The sequence below is a fragment of the Stigmatopora nigra genome, chromosome 5 (genome assembly GCF_051989575.1).
Source record: "Stigmatopora nigra isolate UIUO_SnigA chromosome 5, RoL_Snig_1.1, whole genome shotgun sequence".
NCBI classification, from domain to species: domain Eukaryota; kingdom Metazoa; phylum Chordata; class Actinopteri; order Syngnathiformes; family Syngnathidae; genus Stigmatopora; species Stigmatopora nigra.
This window is the reverse complement of record NC_135512.1, coordinates 12665717-12688185: the sequence shown is the minus strand read 5'-3', so window position 1 is coordinate 12688185 and position 22469 is coordinate 12665717. Positions and strand designations below refer to the sequence as shown.

Below are 22469 nucleotides of genomic sequence, written 5' to 3'. Positions count from 1 at the left end.
CCGTCTCTTACTTTTTGTTGATTATTTATTATTGTTTAGTATTATCTCTTATTATTTACGATTATTATTTAATGCTCATTTACTTGTGCAATTCATGGTGAAGCTTTAAATATCATTATACTTGTAAAACGACAATAAAGTTTTCAATTCAATGTGTGCCCCGGGATAGGCTCCAGCACCCCGCAACCCAGATGAGGCTAATCAGAGATGAAAATGAAAATGAGAATGTTTTAACGGTTAACAACTTGACCTGTATTGTTGCCGATTGCATCAAATGTGTTAATTCTTTTAATTTTATTTTTTAATGCATTCATTGAGTGTATAATACTAATAACAAACGCAAGTAAGTTTTAGTGCGTTTGAGTGAGTGAGATTTAACTTTTAGCACCGCTCAGTCGGTGAAATCTCTCATTAAAATCGAACATCAACATACTTCCGGTGTCTTTTATTTATCAGAAACATCGCGAGAAGATGGCCTCCCCGAGAGTACTTCCTCAAAATATAAACACTGGTATTTTACAGTTTTGTATGTTCCGCTGCTACTTAACGCATACGCAAAACATTATGTTTATTACGTAGTCCTCAGAGTGTGACATTACTTCGAGGATCTTCACCCTGAAAAAGGTAAATTGCAATATTATAGTCATGATGGCACAATTTGTTTCTTATAGTTGCCATGTTTTATTTCTAAACAAAGTGAATATATACGCCTTGCCAGTATTTCTCTTGGAATGGGTTGCATCCCCGTATGGTCCAAATGGAGACTGAAGGGAGCGGCGAGATGGAAAAAATGAAGACAAAGTTTATGTCCATGTGGCACAATGTCAAGTACAGTAAGTTGAACTTGAGGGGCAGAACGCACAAACACGCGCTCACCTAAAATCTGACAGTTTCATTCAAAACAGATGCCAATTAGCACATATTTTGTCAGGACGCATTGCTAAGCCATCAAAAACCTATCTGCTTGTGTGTGATGGTGTTATCGTGACTGATTATAATCTACTCTTATCTCATTTTCTCAACCGCTTTATGCTCAGTAGGATCGCGGGGGGTGCTGGAGCCTATCCCATCTGATTTCGGGTCAGAGGCAGGAACACCCTGAATATCTGGCCAGCCAATCGCAGGGCACGACTTGGCGTACAACCATTCACTCCCACACTCGTACGTAGAGGCAATTTAGAGTCCCCAATCATTCTACCATGCATGTTTTTAGAATGTGGGAGGAAATCAGAGAACCCGGAGAAAACCCACACAGGGCCTAGGAGAACATGCAAACTCCACACAGGTGGACCGACCTGAATTAGAACCCAGGACACCCACTGTGATACACACGTGCTAATTTACTCAAACTCTGGGGCACCCACCGCAGTTATCTTACTTTGTTTTGTTTAATTTTGTGTTAGTTGTCAAGACTGTGTGAAGTCAGATTTCTTCTAAATAGCTGTGTTTTAAAATCGTGTGTATTTTAGGTTGGGCTCTAAAGTCAAAGACCTCATTCAGCAGAAATTCTACTGTTCTTCTCTTGGGAAAGTGCTACCATTTTAAGAATGACGGTATAGTATGTTTCAAAGCTTCTCAACCTGTTGTAAGATTTGCAAGGGTAGCATTAGATGCTCTTATTTTTTTTTGTTTTAAATTCTTTTGACAATTGATAAGTTCTTTGTAACTAGAGTTAGAATGTCCTCAAATAATTGTGCATTACACATTGTGACAATTGATTGAAGATACAATATAACTTTGCTGTGACTAGTCATTTGTAAATTTTATGTAAATACCCAATAATATAATAGAGTGAGTTACACATTTAACAATGTTTTTTGTTATATTGGTAATTTAAAGTTATGTATTACTAATGGTAAAAATTGTCACAAATTGCATTAAACTGTATTTTTATTATCTAAAGTATATCCACAAATTGTTCTACAATCGAAGGCAGAGTTACATTAGATGCATTCAGTGTTTTTTTTTTTTTTTTAAATTTACATTAGACCTTGAGAGAGACCTAACCTTGTAATTCACTCATTTGGAACCTGTTTCAGAGGCCAGCTTGGAAGCTTCAAATACGGACTTTGTCATGGGAAATATAGAAGATTTCCGCAAGGATTTTGGTTCTCGTATATGGCTAACATACAGACAAGGGTTTCACCCCCTGCCCTGCTCTAGTCTAACATCTGACTGTGGCTGGGGCTGCATGCTGCGGGCTGGGCAGATGATGTTGGCTCAGGCTCTTGTTCTTCACTTCTTGGGCAGAGGTAAGTGGCCTTAACTCATCAGATCTTTTTTTCCCTTTACTGCCTTGTGAACTTTTATATCACTTTCTGCAAAGTTTCAAAGACCTTTAGTGTTATAGGGATTTTTAAGTGCATTGCTGTCTATGCATAGTGAAATGCATTTTTCCATTATTCCATTCCACTACACAATGCATTCAAATAATTTAAAATACAATATAAGTGACAAAATTAAATTCTTAAATTCCTCATTATCTGCATCCGTTATCCTTCAATATAATCACTTGTCGTGTATACACACAAAACAGCACAAAGGTTAATTTAAAAACATTTTAAAACCATAAATTGTGGTTTATTTGATGTAGAAAGAACAACATGATGTTAAATTATGTTATATTATTAAAATTCCTGAGGGGGAAGGACTAATAATCATTGGTAAAAAGGTAAAACTGAGACTCCACTGTGCTTGAATTCAGTTATTCCTATTTCATTTTTTTTAGCTACTGTGTATTTGGCATTTAGTCTCTTGAGAAATAATCAATTATTTTGCTGGTATGAAAATCACTTGTATAATTATTGGCTGCTTCTTTTCATTGCTCTTGCTTATGTGTGTTCTGGGAACTGGAATTACTTTAATTAAAGCCTCCTTGTGACCATGTACTGTATAAGCGGTATTTGATAGGTTGATGGATCTTAAACACTGTCTTTAAGTTTTCTTACCTAGAATCAAAATGGTTTCGATTTTTGTATTTGAATGAATTATTTACCACTCGGCTTCATTTATTGAAGTGTCTTTGACTTTGAGTCCTCATGACGAGATGGCATGCCATTTTATTGCAGTCATTTATAAAACAATATTTAAAACGGGCTCTTTTGCCGATTGTAAAATATGCTATCAATGAAATATTTCTCAAATAAAATGACTAATGGTCATTTAAAGATCTTTATTGATCAATTTCATTTTGATTATCGTTGCATCAAGGTCATATTGTCAATGTTTCAAATTTCACTCTTCTATTTTATAGATAGGGACAATTCCATTTTCTCCACTTTCATTTCTCAACCTGTTTGTAAGAAGATGTATTTAATGTGAAACACAATGTCATTCAGATGTATAATTAGATACCTTTTTTTGTTCTCTGGAGTGCTTAAGATTCAAATCAAGTCCTGAAAGACTATATTTTTTAATAGTGATGTAAAATATAAAACTTTCAGGTCATGATCAGGAAAGAGCTGTTGAAATTATTACCTCTCATTACTTTCCATAATTGATGTCCTGCAATATAGCAAACGGAAAAAAACGGAAGACCCTGAGTTTTACGTGTATTTTATGCATTTTCCAAATTTAAGCAAGTTACTACATCACTCATAATAACACCAAAGTACACCAAACTCTACACATGAACAAAATAATATATTAATGGCAATGTGAAACAACATTTATGGAAAATAATGATGACATTTGCTTTTATCGGCTCATCCTGCAAAGGCATAATAATACATCTTTTTTTTTCTTCATAATTTTCTTTTAAGATTGGACATGGTCCGAAGCACTACAACTCCAGTGTTTGGATGCTGAAACGTGGACCACCAATGCAGCCAAGCATTTGTTTGAATCCTTGGAGACGTCTTTACATAGTACCCGCAACAGGCCCTCCGATCCTGAAGCCTCTGCTGTACCTCAGTCTCAAGCACCCGCGTCAGCAGAGGAAGCAGATTCCCACTTAAAAGAAATGTACCACCGAACATTGGTTTCTTGGTTTGGGGACAACCCATCCGCACAGTTGGGTTTGCACAGATTGGTGCATTGCGGCCTGACATTTGGGAGAAAGGCAGGGGACTGGTATGGACCTGCTGCTGTAGCGCACATTCTCAAGTAAGTACTAGTTACCGAGAGTTATACAAAGGAAAATTTTGTTAAAGTCACATTTTTTATTTTATTTTTTTTACCCAGAGCACGGTAAAATAATATGACACATTTACCCATTTTCAAAAGGCATTGAAGTCCAAGATATTTCATGGTTTAAATGTTTAGCCGACAATAAATGGCAACACATGTACATATCCACCCTGAAGACCAACTGCTAAGATAACAGCTAACTGTTACATTTCACATATAAACTTAAGACATAGCTCACTCTCTCCAGCATACTCAGTCTTCCTTCTTTTTGCAGGAAGGCGATAGATGAAGTGAAAGAGCCTGCCTTAGCCAGTATTACTTCTTATATCTCCCAAGACTGTACAGGTATGAATAATGGTCGGTTGATAAAATTCACTTGAGCACAGGTGCTACTTTTTAAAACAAATCAAATTGTAGGTGCTAGAAAAGAAAGGACAACAGTGACTAAAGTAGTAATCCAAAATTGATCAAAACAGACCAGTTCAGTCATCGGACAAAATGGTCTGGGCAGGGTGATATGGTAAAATACGGATGGAAGAAAGTAGAGCTGAGATGCCCATCAAACAACATTAGAATGTAATGCTTGGTTAAATACCATTAAGGTGATATTTTTTTACCAATGTCTTTTTAATTGTTGCTACAGTTTTCAGTAATTATAGCCCTATTTTTTACTCAATAGTGTCAGACTCGGGTTGGTTCGCGGACCGCTTTAACGTCAACTCGATTTCACGTGGGCCGGACCATTTTAGATATAATATTTAGATTTTTTTTTTCAAATAAATGGATTAAATAAACTGGACTAAATGCCCTGAATATTCAGTTTTTTTATAGATCTAAAACAATGTTTATTTTAGCTTTTTTTTTAGATATTTTTAGATTTTACAAACTGATTTTTGAACTAAAAAGAAAAAATGGATAAAAAAATTACAATTGTTGATTTAATAGGGGAAATCAGGAAATTTAATATACATCTATACTCTTCATTTTAATGTAATCCTAAAACCAGAAAGTCGGCACTCATGATTGACTTTCCTGGCCCACACAAAATGATGCGGCGGGCCAGATTTGGCCCCCGGGCCGCCACTTTGACACATGTGGTCTAGACCTTATATTTTTTTTCTACTCTGCCCTCGATGTATTAGATTAGTTTCAATGGGAATGTCAGTGTGAGCACTAAATTTCCAATTTTCTTCTTTGAAGTGGAGGGATGCTGTTGGTGCAGATTTTTGTTCAAACCGATCCAACACAAACAGTTAAACCAGTGAGATTTCTGCAGAAAACCAGAGGCACCTGACTGCAATCTACTGATTGCACTTGTAGGACACCAGACTGGTGAAAAGCTGTCCTCTCTATGGGTTGAAATGATAACCTGAACCCCCACCAGCTCTTTGTGGAATAGTTTGCCCACTACATTCCTGTCTAAAACAACGCTTTGCTTCCTGCAGACTCACCCTTTGCTATATTTAGACTACTACACACAGGCTTTTGAGTATCTCTCTATCATAAAAAGTGTGACCGTCATCACACTTCACATCAATAAGTATAAAAGAAAGATATAAACAACTGAAAATGTATTCTGACTGTAGTTCTACTCCTCTTGTCCAGTGTATAGCGGTGATGTGATTGACAGCCACATGGTACCCAAAGCTGGGCAAGCTTCAGCTGGAACGTCTGATGACCTGTGCCCTCCACAAAGCAACCAATTAGTGTCTCCATTCACCGTAGCTGACAGTCGAGGTGTTATCATTCTCATTCCTGTGCGACTCGGAGGGGAAAAGACCAACCCTGAGTACTTTAATCTTGCAAAGGTAAAATATACAACCTTGTACATACTGACAGTATTTGTATTGTCAATTAAATTATATGATAAGACCACACAAAAATTATACCACTTGTTTTATTTTGTGTTTAATAGAGAATACTAAGTTTGGAATACTGCATTGGCATCATTGGAGGGAAGCCCAAGCAGGCCTGCTATTTTGTAGGCTTTCAAGGTGAGCGTTTCCACTGAGTACGAATTATAACCGACTGAAATAGGGTGTTGTTTTGCATAATACACCTTTTCTTTATAAGCAAAAGTGAAACAAGATAATATATTCCTGTTTGCACATAGTAAAAGCTGAGACGAAGCAAGTGATGCAGCGCTTTCTTTATTCTTTCTGACCTGTCAAAGTCTCACTCATTTATCACAAGTAAACCTCCCAAGTTGTGAGAAGTCATTGATTTCCATAAGAGGCATGCATATAATTTCTTCCAGGTTTCAAAGTGAGCCACTCTTCATCACCTTCAGAAGATGGGAGGAACCTTCAGTTGTACATCTTGGCAGTCAATATTTAGGCATTTACATTTTATCATTGTGAAATACAGCATTGAATGATGTCTAAATGACTAGCAATACATTCTGTCTGTCGGGACCCAGCTCACCTCTGCATTCATCATATGCAAATCGTCACATATAATTGCATGTTTTTAAAAGTAATCTTCACGCCCAGCAGACTCCCATACGTGGACAAAATTAAATGGAAACCTTTTTTCGTGGATGTTAAGAATGCGCCTTGTGGAAATGCATCTGATTACGTGGAATTTAATCCTCCTGTGGTAGATATTAAAAAGGAGTAACTTTGTGGGAGGCATATTTGATAGCGCAATACAGTATCCAGGTGACTTTGAGCGACCCTACACTGAAATTGGTGGGAGGCACATTTTTGTAATGAGCCAATGTTTTTAAATAACTTGTCTTATGTTTTGTCCTTGCAGATGACAGCTTGATTTACATGGACCCTCATTACTGTCAGTCTTTTGTGGATGTCAGCACCACCGATTTCCCTCTCCAGGTAATAGGAAACTACACAAAGGAGCTGACAAGAAGCCGAGTAATGGGAATGTAATCATTCCTGTTAGTACTTAATGGTATGAATCTTAAAACAGCCCATCAGTCAATTACATAGGGCCATCTGCTACTTTACACTTAGTAGTCAGATGATTAGGTACACTTGTCCAATTGAATAAGATTTAAGAGTAAAACTTGCCATACAATCTGCTTATATTTACTGATTTGCTGAGGTTATTTATATACCTAACTGGTACTAGTACAGGACTCTAAAATTATATCTATCACAGTTCTATATCATATTTACTATTCATTTTCCGTACCGCTTATCCTCGCATGGGTTGCAGGGGTTGTGGAGCCTATCCCAACCCACTGTTTGCAGCGGTTTAGGGTTACATTACAGGGTACAATGACACAAACAACAGTTTATGCTCACACTCATCCGTAGGGACAATTTATATTGTGCAAAGCTTCAACCATGAATGTTTTGGGGGTGTGGGAGATAACCAGAGTACCTGGGGAAAAGCCACACAGGCATCGTTATGCTGTGAATGTCTTGACATGGTGACTGTAGATGAATAGAATTGCATCACACATTTGCTTGGTTTTTCAGTTTGAGAAATACTTGAAAGATGCATTCTGCCTTCTTTTGCTTAGTCCTATCATTGTCCTTCACCGAAGAAGATGCCTTTCACTAAGATGGATCCAAGCTGCACGATAGGATTTTACTCCAGAAGTAGCCAAGACTATGAGAAAATCAGCAAAGAGCTTTCTCAGGTGAGAATGTATTCAACTAGTTGAGAATGATTATAATGAGTGAATAAATGTGTCCAAATATCATAGCTGAATGGTGATTAAGGTTCCCCAGCTATAATGTTGTTCATATGGTTTTCCAGTAGGTGTCAGCATCCAACCGTTTATTTCTTGTTGTTCCCATTACAGGCGGTCAGTCAAAACTAGGGAGCTTCAGAACAGTTTTTCATAAGTTTGATGGCTCACACACACCATGTCTAGGAAATATAAAATTAGGTCTACATTTGAATAGATAATCGTCAGAATTATTCAAATTATTTATTAGGCACCTAAAATCACAAAAAAAATTAAAGTTCAAAAGGAAATGTACCGTATTCTTGTAAAATGAACACCTTGAAAACATTAACCTGTTGTTGTTGCAGGTGTTGCAACCGTCCCCAAATGACAAATACCCAGCATTCACTATTGTACAAGGTCATGGTAGAGATTATGACTTGTCATCTAGCCTGACCCCACCAAAAAGAGAATGGCCCTTCATCCGTGACCCAATGAGGACAGTCACCACTGCTGGGGACTTTGTGTTACTTTGACAGAACAGTTTATATCTGCAAACATGGACCTTGACTGAAAACCTTGTCTGAGCCAGATGTGACATTGAACATTATAAAACTGGACTTTTCTGGAAAAACAGCGTTTAAATTATATGTGAATATCTCGATCACAGCAGTGGAAATGACAACCACATATATATATATATAATAAAAATACTAGTTCATTCTATGTCTATGACTTTTTGGCATGGATTGCTATAGGAATTAGAGAAATCTGATGATCAGGCTTGAGTTAATCTAAAGCATTTCCAAGCCCACACTAGAAATAAAAATAAAAAATAAAATAGAATACACATTTGACATCGAAGAAAAAAATGAGAAACAATCATTCAAGTTACTCCTTTCATTTGACCAGCATGCTGCACTGACGCTTTCTAACTTGTATTCTATTTGAGTTTTTTTTTTTATTTATTCAGGACAAATGTATGTATTACAAAATAAATCTGTTAAATAAATATTTTTGATTTGGATTGCAAAGAATTTCATAGTTTGTTCTTCCAATTACACTTCACCAATCATTCATTTTAGAAATGTGCAATTCAAAAGTTTAAAAATATTTTGTACCTCAGATTATGTCACATTTACTACCTCAAGAGTAGAGATGTCCCAATATTCACAGCATTGCGATATCAAGATATTAAAATGTCTACATTTTTCCTCCTTAAATTAAAAAATATTGTCTTGGGCAATCTATAGCACAAGCTACAAAAATGCTCAGAAAATTCTAAGTCCAGACTGAGGACCGACCTGCAATCGAACTTTCGACACCAGAACTGTGAGCCAGACTTACAAACCACTCGTCCACCGGGCAACTGTAACCTTAATTTAATATGAAGATGCGTCCTCCACAACCCTAATGAGGATAAAGCGGCTCAAAATAAATGAATGATCTTTATTATATCACAATAATTATCATATCGAGATTGTTTTTTTTTATCTCACTTGTCATCATTGACTGGATTTATTGTTTGTTATTCTAGATTTTGATTGGAATATTTATTTAATTTACTGTACTGCCTTTTGCCTGGAAAATATTCTGGGATATTTTTTCCATATTTCTGTTTTATACAATTTGTTTCACTTTACATGCCCTGCTATTTGCTGGGAACCAGTTCAAGGCGCTTCCTATAACTAAAATTAGCTGGATTAGGTTCAAGCACCCCAGTAAATAGATGTTTTATTTAGTTTTTTGTTTTTAATGTTGTTAAAAAATGGTAAATAGTTTCTGTGCGTCTTGAACTTAGAATTTAGTACTTATGCAACAGTGACATGTTGTTCATGCAGAACCATAATAGATTTAGTGAACAAAACTATTATGTTATCGTTCATTGCATCTCATCATCATTGTTCAGAGTGATTCGCTTTCATTCATTGATTTTAAGCTGTTCATAATAATAACAATAGCAACACCTCTTACTTTGAAAATAACTTTTTGCAACAATTAACAATACTCACTAGAATGCAAACGGTTTCCAAACGCTAATGTGAATAAAACTCGGTTTGAATACGCATGGTTCATTCACTTCATGTTCAATGCTCGTAACCTCCAAGAGTTTTCTAAAGCGCATTCAATCTCTTCCGCCGCAAGTCAAATGCCGTAGATTAAAACAAATCGGATGTGCCAACCATCTCTCCAGGCCATTAACCAGGCACCGGAAAATATGTGACCTACTGACACTGACGGCAACTGTGTTCTGTTTTGGAGGAAAAGAAAATATCCTTGTGTTCTGTTACTATGGCGATTGTGTCCGATGCCCTCTCCGATTGAGCTATGCCAGACTGTTTTGCCGTACAATGCAAATTCTTGTATTATGTTGAGGCTTGCTTGTTAAAGGCGGGAAAAGCCCCCTCTACAGGAACACCAGGCCAAGGGTGAAGATTGATGAACAGTAGAATCCCTTATCTGTTCTCCTTCTTACCACAGAGAAGTAATGGCAGAGCACATAAAGGCATCATTTAGATCGCCTGTCTGATCCGTGTGTTCCTCCTTGGTTGTTTTTAGCCTACGACACCCAGCTTGTAGAGACCAAGCCGGAACATCAAGTATGCTGGAGCAAAAGAGCGGCAACATTCTTGAGCTTTTTGCGGATAAGATACAAAGATCACGGCTTGAATGGAAGCTGGTGTCAGGACGAAATGGGGCATTATGGGCTTTTTGACAGAAACATGAAAGAGCGCTTGTGCTGGGGGGCACGGAACACTATGAGGGTCCACTGTGTTCTTCATGTATTTACAGGCCATGTATGAATATTTGATTATTGAGTCACACACCCAGGGGACATGGAATATGCCTTTACAAAGCTGCCCATCACTCTCATACACACACATATATGTACACACAGATCATGCTATTCAAGGCAGCTGCCTAACATGTCATCGACATTGCAGATTCCTGAAAATATAGTGTGTAGCCAAGGAAATCCCGCCCAACAAGGGTCTTAATCATTTACTATGCATTCTACAGACACATGCTTTATATAATCGTTGGGCAAAGGAAGAAACAGCTAATAAACCTTTTCTTTCTCAAAACGAAATTCCTAATGCTGATAAATATGCATGATAGAATGTTACCATTTTTAACTTAAAATTGATGGAGATAGCACAGAAAGAATGTTGCCATATTGACATCGTCCAAGCACAAAAGAAGGAATGAGAACAAATTATGCTATACATTTATGAAAAGTCACCTAGAAATTTTCTCTATGACAATTTTTTATGGTAGTTCATACTCGCATTGACACAATAAAGTCGAACATACAAAATTCATCCCAGATTAGGGACCTCAATCCCAGAACTATATTCAAACGTGCCTGTGCTACTCGTACAAATTGCAACTATATAAGAGAATATCACAATAATTGCGTGCAAATATACTCCCAAGGGATTGGATCCTACATCAGAACAATCTGGTTTTATGATGTTATTTGTCATGCCATGACATGATTGCCATGCACCTCATTGGTTTTCTGTCCATAATCTCCTCCTTGATCTTTTTGTAGAACTATTACTGAAGATAAATGAAAAGAATATTATAATGCACAAGACAAATATGCTATGCAATAATGTTACAGTATATGCATGAATGTATTAAATCAAAGTTAAAAAAAAGAGAGGCTATTAGTCCATTCAGTGGCTAAATGCTGCATAAAATGTTATCTTTACACTATGCAATTTTGTCAAAAAATCACTTTATATATATATATATATATATATATATATATATATATATATATATATATATATATATATATATATATATATATATATATATATATATATATATATATATATATATATATATATATATATATATATATATATATATATATATATATATATATATATATATATATATATATATATATATATATATATATATATATATATATATATATATATATATATATATATATATATATATATATATATATATATATATATATATATATATATATATATATAAAAACTATGTACATGTTTTTTCTATTTAAATGACCATTTGTTCATGAATTTGTCCCTCCATGTCACTACTGATTGGACGTATAGTTCAATGAGTAGTTCTAGGGGTGAAACCTAAAATATGATTAAAATTCATTCATGAAACAGTTAATCGGAGATTGGGACTAAAAATGCATGTATTTCCTTGAATATTAAAATATTGCAAGTTTCAAGGGCTGAAAGTGATGACTAGTCACTGGTAGTTTTATATAGTGAGTAGTTTACACAAGTTTGGATTGGTTGTGTGTAAGTGATTCTAAATCAAAAGGTGTCACACTCCCTTTCCGTCTTCACACCAGGTGCACCGGTGCTAGATTTATACTCAGTAGCCCTTGCCCACCCTTGTAGAATGCCATGCATCTTCAAACAGGTACTTCACATTGAAATTTCAGCTCAGCGTGATATCTCTAGGTTGCTAAATATATCCGGCACTCGGATCCCGGAGCCGTTAGGGCGTAAATACCAGCTGTACTGCTAAAGACTATGTTCAGAGTCTCAAGTCTGTCCACGCAACGGCCCACTTGTTTCCGCCCGTCTCGTTTCTAGCCCCTTGCGGCCTGCAGCTTACGGGATGTGCAGAACAAGTGCTGAGGCATTGCATGCCACACACAACTCTTCCAAGTGAAAGCCAGACAAATGTCATCATGTTGTGATTATTCAGCACCATGCAGGACAGGAACAGTTGAAATGTGTTCCGTCGTGTGAACATTGGCAAAAGAACACACAAGGTCACACTCTTCAGCGTTATTAAAAACATTAATTAATAAATAGATGGACCATTCTCTTACTAATCTCAATCACGCATATCTCTTGTATAGTAATAATGTGAAATTAGTCAATTTAAGTACCATGAAGTGATTTTATATATATATATATATATATATATATATATATATATATATATATATATATATATATATATATATATATATATATATATATATATATATATATATATATATATATATATATATATATATATATATATATATATATATATATATATATATATATATATATATATATATATATACATATATATATACATATATATATATACATATATATATATATACATATATATATATATATATATATATATATATATATATATATATATATATATATATATATATATATATATATATATATATATATATATATACATATATATATACATATATATACATACATATATATATATATATACATATATATATATATATATATATATATATATATATATACACACACACACACACACACACATATAGTTTATTTGTTGTTTATTTGTCTTCAAAAGGAAATGGATCTGGAAATCTACAGTATGTCTAATTTAGTTTCAATTGTGTTAATGGGATGGCAAATATCAATACTTCAACATCTAATTCAACAAATGATTTAAGTTTAAGATAGAAATTTCAAATACAATTTCAATTGCAAGCTTAGATCGGTTTAGAACCTTATGAATCCTTATCACCTTATCTCAGATCGTCGTTTGTTGCATCTTTGTTGAATTGCCCTTTAAATAGTTTTAATAATGCATATATATTGCTAGTTTTGCAAGCACTTTAATTGTTTTGTGATTTTTTTATTGTTTAAATGACAGTTCTCTTAATCAGAAGGTCGAATCGATATAAATACCACAACCAATTCAATGACATTGACATTGGTTGATTAATAAGCGACTATATAGACTATATATATCGTCAAAGAATCTTTAAAATGCACATCCAGTCAAGTCATTAGCCTAAAACATAGATGGAGAAATAATTTGGATCTTAACAGATGTATTTCCCTTCCTCAAGAGAAGACACCGAGCACCATGTATGTATGGCATAGGGCCAAAGCTTCTTTCCTTGTGTTGGCTAACCTTACCTACAGGCTGTGACAACAAGAAGGCCACTGGAGTTAACATTTAGATAACGGATGTGTGTACCTATTTCAATTTCCATCTAAGGAGGTGACAAGGAAACCAATGAGAATCTCTGTGTGTGCAAGCATGTGTGTGGGGGTGAGGAATAGTGTGTGCTGGGAGCATCTTAGAGGTGATGTAGAGGTACATTGAAATTTCTCATTCTCCTACCCTCTCAGGCATGGCCAGCCCTCTGTCAGCTTTTACTAAGCAGATGCTTCCGAAACGAGCACATAGTCTGAAAGCAGGGATATTGCCTGCTGTATAACTGTCGGTTTCTTTCTTATTGCATGCCTATGTTGAGCATAGTGGCAAGTTTAGACTGGATGTGTGCAGCTTGGCAAGATTGTGAGCATGCTGTTTTGTCCAAGTACACACGTTCTAAGTATTGTGGGGATATGGGGATATGATAGATGCATAAAATGGGTTGTATGGTTTGGTATGTTATGATGCGAGGGGATGCATACAATGAAAACAAAATAAATAAACTACATAAAATTAGAGTTTTTGGATTTGTGGTTGGGAAACCTTTTTTCACAAATCAGTCTTTGGATCAATTTTCTCAACCATCTCAGTTAGAAATGTCATATTTTTTTATGGAAAGAGAAATGATTAGTTCTCTCAGAATGGATGGAACATTGCAATTGAGAGATAAAACAGTGGCATGAGCCATTTGCTCCTGGTCTTTCCACCTTGAAGTAGATGGCCTCTCTCACTCATGTATCAAACTATCAGTTTTTTTTCTTTCAGAATATTCTTTTTTTTTGGGCGGTTGTATATCATTTTAGTTTTGGTTGGTTTTTAAGTTACGAGCATATGTTTAAGACTGAGTATAACATAGAATATAGCAGAATTACAGAAATAGGATGAAAAAAAATGTAAAAGTATAAAGGATAATCAATTGTATTTGTAAATATTTTTTGATGAGGGATACATTCCCCTTTATGGTAATTTGTTGAGGTTTAAAGGCATTGCAAAAACACTAACCTAATTTTTTATGAATCTGAGTAATTAATAGAAGATTAAAAATGTCTTATTCAAAATATGTAGCATTTAATGAATAGGTTGGGATTAAGACTGGAAAATGTTGCCATCCTAAGGAATGAAAAATGTTGTAGAAACAACTAAAGGTATGAATAAATTAAAACGTCCATTACTCTCAGACCTCTGGGCACTCGGCCTCATTGAAATATATGTCTTTTCAACACATATACCTAATATACTAAAAAAGAACATTTAAAGTGATTCAGTGGCTTCGGCGAACACATTAATTTTCAGTACTAAAAATATATTTTTAAGCAGGTCTTGGCCCCTTCTTTCTTGTGCAGAATATGTAATATATCTGTGTGTAATCCATTATGGCTATGGAACGAAAGAGATAAAGAGTCTTCAACAGAAGACACTCGGGGTTGTTCTTCTTTAAATGAAGTTTTAATAAAGAGCGACCGAGGGGCTGTACAAGGTCAATTATCAGACTTTGCCCACCCACCCCCATGTATTGTTCCATCGGATTCCATTCACATTCATAATTAGATTACCGTATTTTTACGACTATAAGGCGCTCCGCATTATAAGGTGCACCCTCAATGAATGACATTTTTCCATATATAAGGCACACTGTATTATAAGGCGGACTGTATTATAAGGCACACTGTAATATAAGGCGCACTGTCTTTTTTGGAGAAAATGTAAGACTTTTGAGTGCGCCTTATAGTCGTGCAAAAATACGGTAATTGCTATTGACTTCCAGGTATGAAGCACTCACTACACATTCACCTCTAGAGCCAGCCATTGTTGAGGATTTTTTCGTCTAAAATCTTGCAGTGGTGGAGGAGCTATATAATGGAAGATGTTGTAAACTAAGATGACATCTGCATATTTAACAGTATTGTTTCAGGCGTTTGTGTTTTTTTTAATATCCGACAGTGGTGGTTTTTCGTTTTTGGTTTTCTGTTTTTTCCATATATAAGGCGCACTGGATTATAAGGCGCACTGTCTATTTTGGAGAAAATTTAAGACTTTTAAGTACGCCCTATAGTCGTGAAAATAAGGTAGATTAGAACTTTCTTGGTTGCAGTAACAAGACAGACAACAGGAACACAAAACATTGTAGACCTATCTAAGAAACTGGAGCCGCACACAGGAAGTCCACAGAGTGGATCATAATCATAATCAATTATCATAATCATTTGTCGTGATTGGCACATAATGTCGACACTTCCACAGAGAGGCAAATAAGATGGTGGTTGTCGTTCATACAGTATGCCAATGCTCTCATTGAGAAAATATCTATATGCATTATGAATGCATTGGATGTGAGTTATGATTATCTGCTTTTGAGAGTCTGGCGTCGGCCATCGCATCTGAAGTTAAAAGTTTCTTCCGACCTATTGTGATATGGTGGAGGGTAGATTTTGATGTATAGGCTGCTTATGAATACACTTACATATTCATTTGAGCAATAAACACCGAGCCGGGCCCCCGACAAAAAAACAAACTGCCTCGCTTCCCGCAGTCCTTTTAATTAAATGCCATAGATTGTCAAATTTATCGATTCAATTTCTCCTGCCATTTCCATATTTTAAGTGGACTCTCCTGCTAATGTGAGGTGAGGGATGATACTAGATGGAGGTCTGCTTGGTTAATTTCAGCCTGGTGCTCCCAGCTTGCAGCTGAAGGCAGAGGGAGTATTGTGTAAAATGAATGTAGATTGGCCAAAGGCATGTGTGCGCGAGGTGTTTTCACATGTCCTGAAGCGATAGCATCAGTGCTGTAACGAGGCCCTCTCTCTCTCTCTCCCTCTGAGCAGCTTCTGACAGGCCTACAGCTGTTCTCGTAATTGTTCATTAAGTGTTCTATTGATTCCCTTATTTCGAGTACATGTGTCTTTCAGCTGCCGGTCTCCATGAGAAGTGTTAGACACAAATACACACACACATTGCTCTCACGTCCAGCTTGGTTCAAGATGACAGCACCGACTGATGCTGAAAATCAGATCTGCCACATCTAATCCAAGACACACCTCCCATGTTAGAATCCAACAGGAGTAGGAATAATAATGTGACGAAAGGCTTTTATTTTCTAAACTTTAAACATCAATCAATTAAAGTGCATGCTGCTTGGCAGCAGCATTGAGAATTGTTTAATTCCTTGTTAAGCTGCAGTGGCCTCAGATTGCACCTGGCTGATATGGGAGCTTGTGTGAGTCTATTACTGAAGATCTTAGAGTTTTCACCTGATTATTTGACATGAGAACAGGCTTCATTCATGCAGAAAACAATTAGGGGTGTACCCGCAAAAAAACGATCACATTGCCCTCAAGCAGGGGTCGGGAACCTTTTTGATGAAGACAGCCACAAACGATTCATATTTTCTAATGTTATTCCTTGGGAGCCATACTCCGAATTTAAAAGTCAAAATACATGTAAATAGGTGCCTTTTCTCTTTTTTTAGATTAATTTCACCACTTTTAAAGTGAAAAAAACTGAATACTTTTGACAAGATTCTTATGCATTTGCTAATCAATGATAGTGTGCATTTCAGAAGAGTCTAATGCAAAAATAGAAGATTAAAGCAACTCTATACGAGGTATCTCAGCTCTGTCACCAGCTGTTTCCATATTTTAGGTCATAGGTTAGCGAAGAGCCAGATGCACCCATCAAAAGAGCCACATGTGGCTCCCGAGCCATAGGTTCCCTACCCCTGCCCTGGAGTTTATACAACGTATCACCATTTTCTGTTGTACATTGTGTTCATCTTAAAATATTTACATTCAAACAGAATTTCTGATTAGGAATGAATAAAACCTTCAACTGCAAAATATCCTCGTATGTCCACAGGTCATCCAGGACAAACTGTTCACGTATATCCATTTTATCTATTTTTTCCCGTTTTTATTACAAAAGAAAAACATGATGTCGGTAAAAGCAACTTAAGCCAGTGAACACAAACATTATATAATTGAACGAATAACTAGGGGTGGTGTACATGCTTGTCATTTCTACAAAAAAGAAAAATCGCCATGTAGGCAAACGGTTACAACTTTCAATTTTGTCCTTTTGACTTTCAAATCGGACCTAACATGTCAATGGCTCAACTTATACACTACCAGTCTGTTTGGTTGTCTCCATTTCTTGGGCGAGCAAATTCTGTCAACCCTCCTGCACTGAGTGGAGTGATAATGTTCCCTGTAAAGCACTATCAGTCACTTCCTTTCTTGCCTTTGTATAAGCCTCAAGGATCCCACCCCACACATACTGTTCCAATCAATACTGGTTGGCAGGGTGACTTATCGGTTGAACGGAGAGTTGAGCTGAGGCACGCAGGGAAGAAGACAAGAATTGGCAACTTGACGCAATAGAGGGTTGAAGTCTGTTGACTCTCATGGGAAGGGATTGACTTTTTGAAATCAATGAAGACCTGCTGTGAAAATAAAAATACCCTTTTCCATGCAACAAAATTGTCATTTTCCAATGTATTGAAAGCATACGCCTTGTTTTGACAAATCCACAAATTCATGCAAATCCCACTAATAAGTTCAGTCATTTATTCTTTGAACCATTTATCCTCACAATGGTTGCGGAGAGTGCTGGAGCCTTTACCAGATAACTTTGGGCACCAGGCAAGGTAGACCCTGAATTGGTGGCCAGCCAATCACAGGCCACGAGGAGGCGGACAACCATTCCCACTCACACTCATACCTATTGGCAATTTAGAGTCTTCAGCCAACCGACCCTGCATGTTTTTGAAATGTGGGAGGAAACCGGAGTATCCAAAGAAAACTCACACATGTCCAGGGAGAAACTCCATGCGGACTCGAACCTTGGATCCCAGAAATGTGAAGCCGACACACTCTCCGTTTATGCACCGTGCAGTTTGTATATCCTCTTATATACAATACTTGTCAGTGAACAAGGTAAGACAGAGTAACTTCTTGATAAACCACATAATTTATTATAATCTAGGGATATTTTCACAAGATGACCTTCAGTGCAGAATACTGTAGGTGTGGTTGAAGGACACAAAAGGATGATGGGTGGTCCCGCTTTATTAGGTGTTGCTTGGCCTTGCTTACGTCTGCATTTTCCTTCTATTTCAAGGCCTTAACTTAACAACAACAGTATCTTTAAGTTTTTATCTGATGACCAAGGGCAAAAAGCTCCCACTTAGATTTTTTGGTAAGATCCTAATCAATCTCAGCTTTCAGTTTTATAATTGATTAAAGCAGCTTGATTTTTACATTTTATTTTTAATCTCGCTTTTAATTTAGTCTCACGTCAAGTCAAGCTTGTTCTAGGAGCTCGATTGGAACAGATTTAACATTTTTTATTTTTTTTAAAAGGAAACCAAAAAATAAGGCATTGGTTATCATGATTCGTTGTAATGATTTTCTTGCAAACTAAATGAAATGAAAATTTTAAATTGAGTGAATCACTGGAATCAATAGCAATATAAATACATTGGACGGCCGTTATTACAATTCTAATGCAATCTTGATCTGTCAATGCTTGCCTTAAAAAGTGAGTTCTTTCACTACTTTGTGTTCATGTAAGTAATGATTTTAAAATACAATAATGTTTTTGATCCATAAACCTGAGCTGCATTTTTGTATTCATAGGCATTGCCTTATCACCTTATTCAAGTACAGCATTCATAAATAAATTAGGATAACCACAGTGGGACACTATAAATAATAAATGATTTTCAATATAAGACAGCAATGAAGTTTCAAGGTTGAATACTCTTGTGGACTGAAGATGACCCAGCAGAAGTCAAAGCTAGATGACTGTTTACTAACATTTCAGCTTGCATGGACCATCTGTCCCAGTAGTGAAAAGGAGGCTGGAAGGTTGCTGTTTGGAATTGTCTTTAACTTTGATGAGGTTTACAGCCAAGAAGGACTTTTAATAGCCTTTAATTGGCTTAGTGAAGAGAACATGTTGACATTTGCTGTATGTTCACAGTCCAAGGGCTTTGTTCAAGCCATTATGTTAATTCAACCGTTATATATCTGGAGGTTTTAATGGGACTGACACAAGTGATGTTACAGGTAAAGGGCTGTGAAATGGTCTGTAAACAGAGAGAATTGATTCCAAGGCTGAGGAGATTGCCACCAGCCGGCGTTGAGCTGAACAGCTTTTGTTTCCCCTCCGTCCCTCCTCCTCTCCCTCCCTGTCTACCCATCCACTCCCACCTTTGTCCACTCTGTCAAATAGTCTTTGACAGTGCTCAGCAGAGGCTGTCAGGAGCCATCAAAAAGGTACCCAAACACAACGTGAAATGCCGTCTGCTTACAAAAATGAGACTGGAGCAGGATCAATACCGTTTACATGGTCTGACCAACACCAGGACACATCCATCCACCTCTATGTTAAATTATTTTATACAGTTATTCTGTCCATCCATTTTGAAAACCACCTGTCCTTATAAGGGTCATGGGGTGCTGAAACCCATGACCAAGATGATTTTGGGTGTGTCGTGGACAAATGAGAATTTCTACGCACAATCATTGTTTGTCAGTTTATTCTCTACTGTTCATCCACAGATTATCATTTTAAAATTACTTTCTGTCATACAAAGCTTATTGTAGTATGGTAGCCTGCCGGTAATAGAGAGAGAGACTTGGTTCGTTCACAGATTTGCTGTAAGAAAGAATTTATGCTACTAGATTTTCTCATCTCATCTAATCTCATTTTCTGAACCGCTTTATTCTCATTAGGGTTGTGGGGGGGTGCTGGAGCCTATCCCAGCTGACTATGGGCCAGAGGCGGGGGAAACCCTGAATTGGTGGCCTTCCAATCGCACGACAAAAGGAGACGATACCACACTCTCACCTATACTGAAGGGCAATTTAGTATGTCCAATATAATGCATGTTTTTGGAATGTGGGAGGAAACCGGAGTACCTGAAAAAAATCCATGCGGGAGAACATGCAAACTCCACACAGATGGACCAACCTGGATTTGAACCAGGACCTCCAGAGAAAACATATGCAGGCAAGGGGAGAACATGCAAACTCCACACAAGAAGAGCAGAACCCACCAGGGATTGATTTTAAACTATTTCACTTCCATGGTTCTGGTTTCCGGCTCAATAATAGTTCCAGAGTTTTCATTGACTGATAAGCATTGCTATATTTGTCAAAATTAAAGCCATGGACCGAATTAAAATTGTTCTATGCCTCGCAAATAGTCTGGGAAGCAGAATCAGGTTGCAATCATTATTATGTCATGGCAGCCTAACAGCTATCTAGTAAGTAGTGAGGAGATGACCATAGCCTGTCGTGTTCATTTAGCTGTATGTGCTCTCACCGAGTTAAGGACATGCTATAAAACTGGTCCTGCACTACGAAACAGTAATTGAATTACTCCGCCATCGAACATTGTATTCATTTACCGCTCTGAAATCGCCAAGTAATACACCACTGCACACTACGCCTACTGTAGTTTTTCATTCATTTTCTATATTTCTTATTTTCATTAAGGTGGTAGGTGCGATGCAGGTATTCCTTGAAATGAAGCCCAGCCTGCATACTGTTCATACAAATAATTTTCTCTCTGTCTGGTGGTGTTATTAAACTTTTTTTTTATCGATTTTTCGATTCACTATCCTTAGATTGTGTGGATTACTTAATTTTGTGACAGGTGAGAAAACTTGTGCCAACACAAGTGGAGCATGATATATTTTAGTCATTTTTTTTCTTTAAATGAATAGCGAATAACAGCACGTTAACCAGATCTGTCAAAAACACCAGGCTAATAATAATGACCTACCTCTATGAAGAGGGGGGTAATGAAAAGATGGCATGTTATAATAAATGTAATGTGATCGCCGAGGGGAAAAAAAAATCAGTTTCTGCTCTCCTTGTCTTGATAAGGTTGGAATATGAAGCCCAGGCTAATAAAAACGGCCCTGTCATAATGAATCAAGAGGGCCAGTGTCACGCAGGCTGTGTGAGTCTATCCTCTCACATATCCATCTCTCGAATAAACCCAGGTGTGTCTACATAGCTGAAGAAAAGAGATCGGTAGATACCCAATTCGACTCACTCCACTGAAATGAGCATTAGACCCAGGAGAAAAAGAGAGACAGTGGTTGAGGGACATTGCTTCATTTTCTCCAACCATGAATGTTGAGGCCCCAGAGGGACACAAAGACAGATTTGCATGCCACTTGCTATTCTGTTACCTGCTGCAAATTTATTATTGTGGCACCCTGAGCTCCCCCAACAGCAACTTGGAGGACTTTTCAAATCTAAATGGTATCTGCAGGCAGACAAAAATCACACTCAGGCAGACACACCCGCAGACAGGCAAAAGCCTGCATCAAAAAGTAATCACATTGATCAGAATACAGCTGTCAAATGTGTCAAACAAAAGATGTTTTACTAAACTGCTACCAAAAGTTTAATAAACAGTGTTTGCGATGATTATTGTGATTAGGAATTATCTCTTGAACTTTTTTTGTCACCAACTTTATTTTTTTTATAACAACTTTTGCACTTGGGCCATTTTTCCAGCATATTATTAATATTTTTGTTTATTTTTACAGCAATGGTGCATAATTGATCCAGGTCAGATTTCTTTTTATACTCCCCAAAGTGTAAAACACCCTCTTGAAACAGAAAATAGCATAATTTTGTGGAAAAAAAAATAAAATTATATATGCAAAAAAGATTGAACAGAAGACCTTGGTAGAAAAAAATAATTATATGAAAATATTTTTGTTGTATTTT

At 36.6% G+C, this 22469-nt stretch overlaps 1 protein-coding gene across 2 annotated transcripts; it reads left to right on the top strand.

Annotated features, from left to right (window-relative positions):
* The first annotated feature begins 469 nt into the window (after positions 1–469).
* atg4c (autophagy related 4C, cysteine peptidase) lies at positions 470–8465 on the top strand. 2 transcript variants are annotated; one of them, XM_077717860.1, is made up of 11 exons: positions 470–624; positions 719–833; positions 1470–1553; positions 2040–2252; positions 3762–4104; positions 4403–4473; positions 5734–5936; positions 6044–6122; positions 6886–6962; positions 7616–7735; positions 8134–8465. In XM_077717860.1, exons 2-11 carry the CDS (start codon positions 749–751, stop codon positions 8299–8301), a joined length of 1443 nt encoding a protein of 480 aa, XP_077573986.1. In that variant the 5' UTR covers positions 470–624; positions 719–748; the 3' UTR covers positions 8302–8465. The 2 variants fall into 2 exon arrangements, with proteins under 2 accessions (XP_077573986.1, XP_077573987.1); XM_077717861.1 differs by having other exon boundaries at positions 471–624; positions 698–833.
* Positions 8466–22469: the final 14004 nt, after the last annotated feature.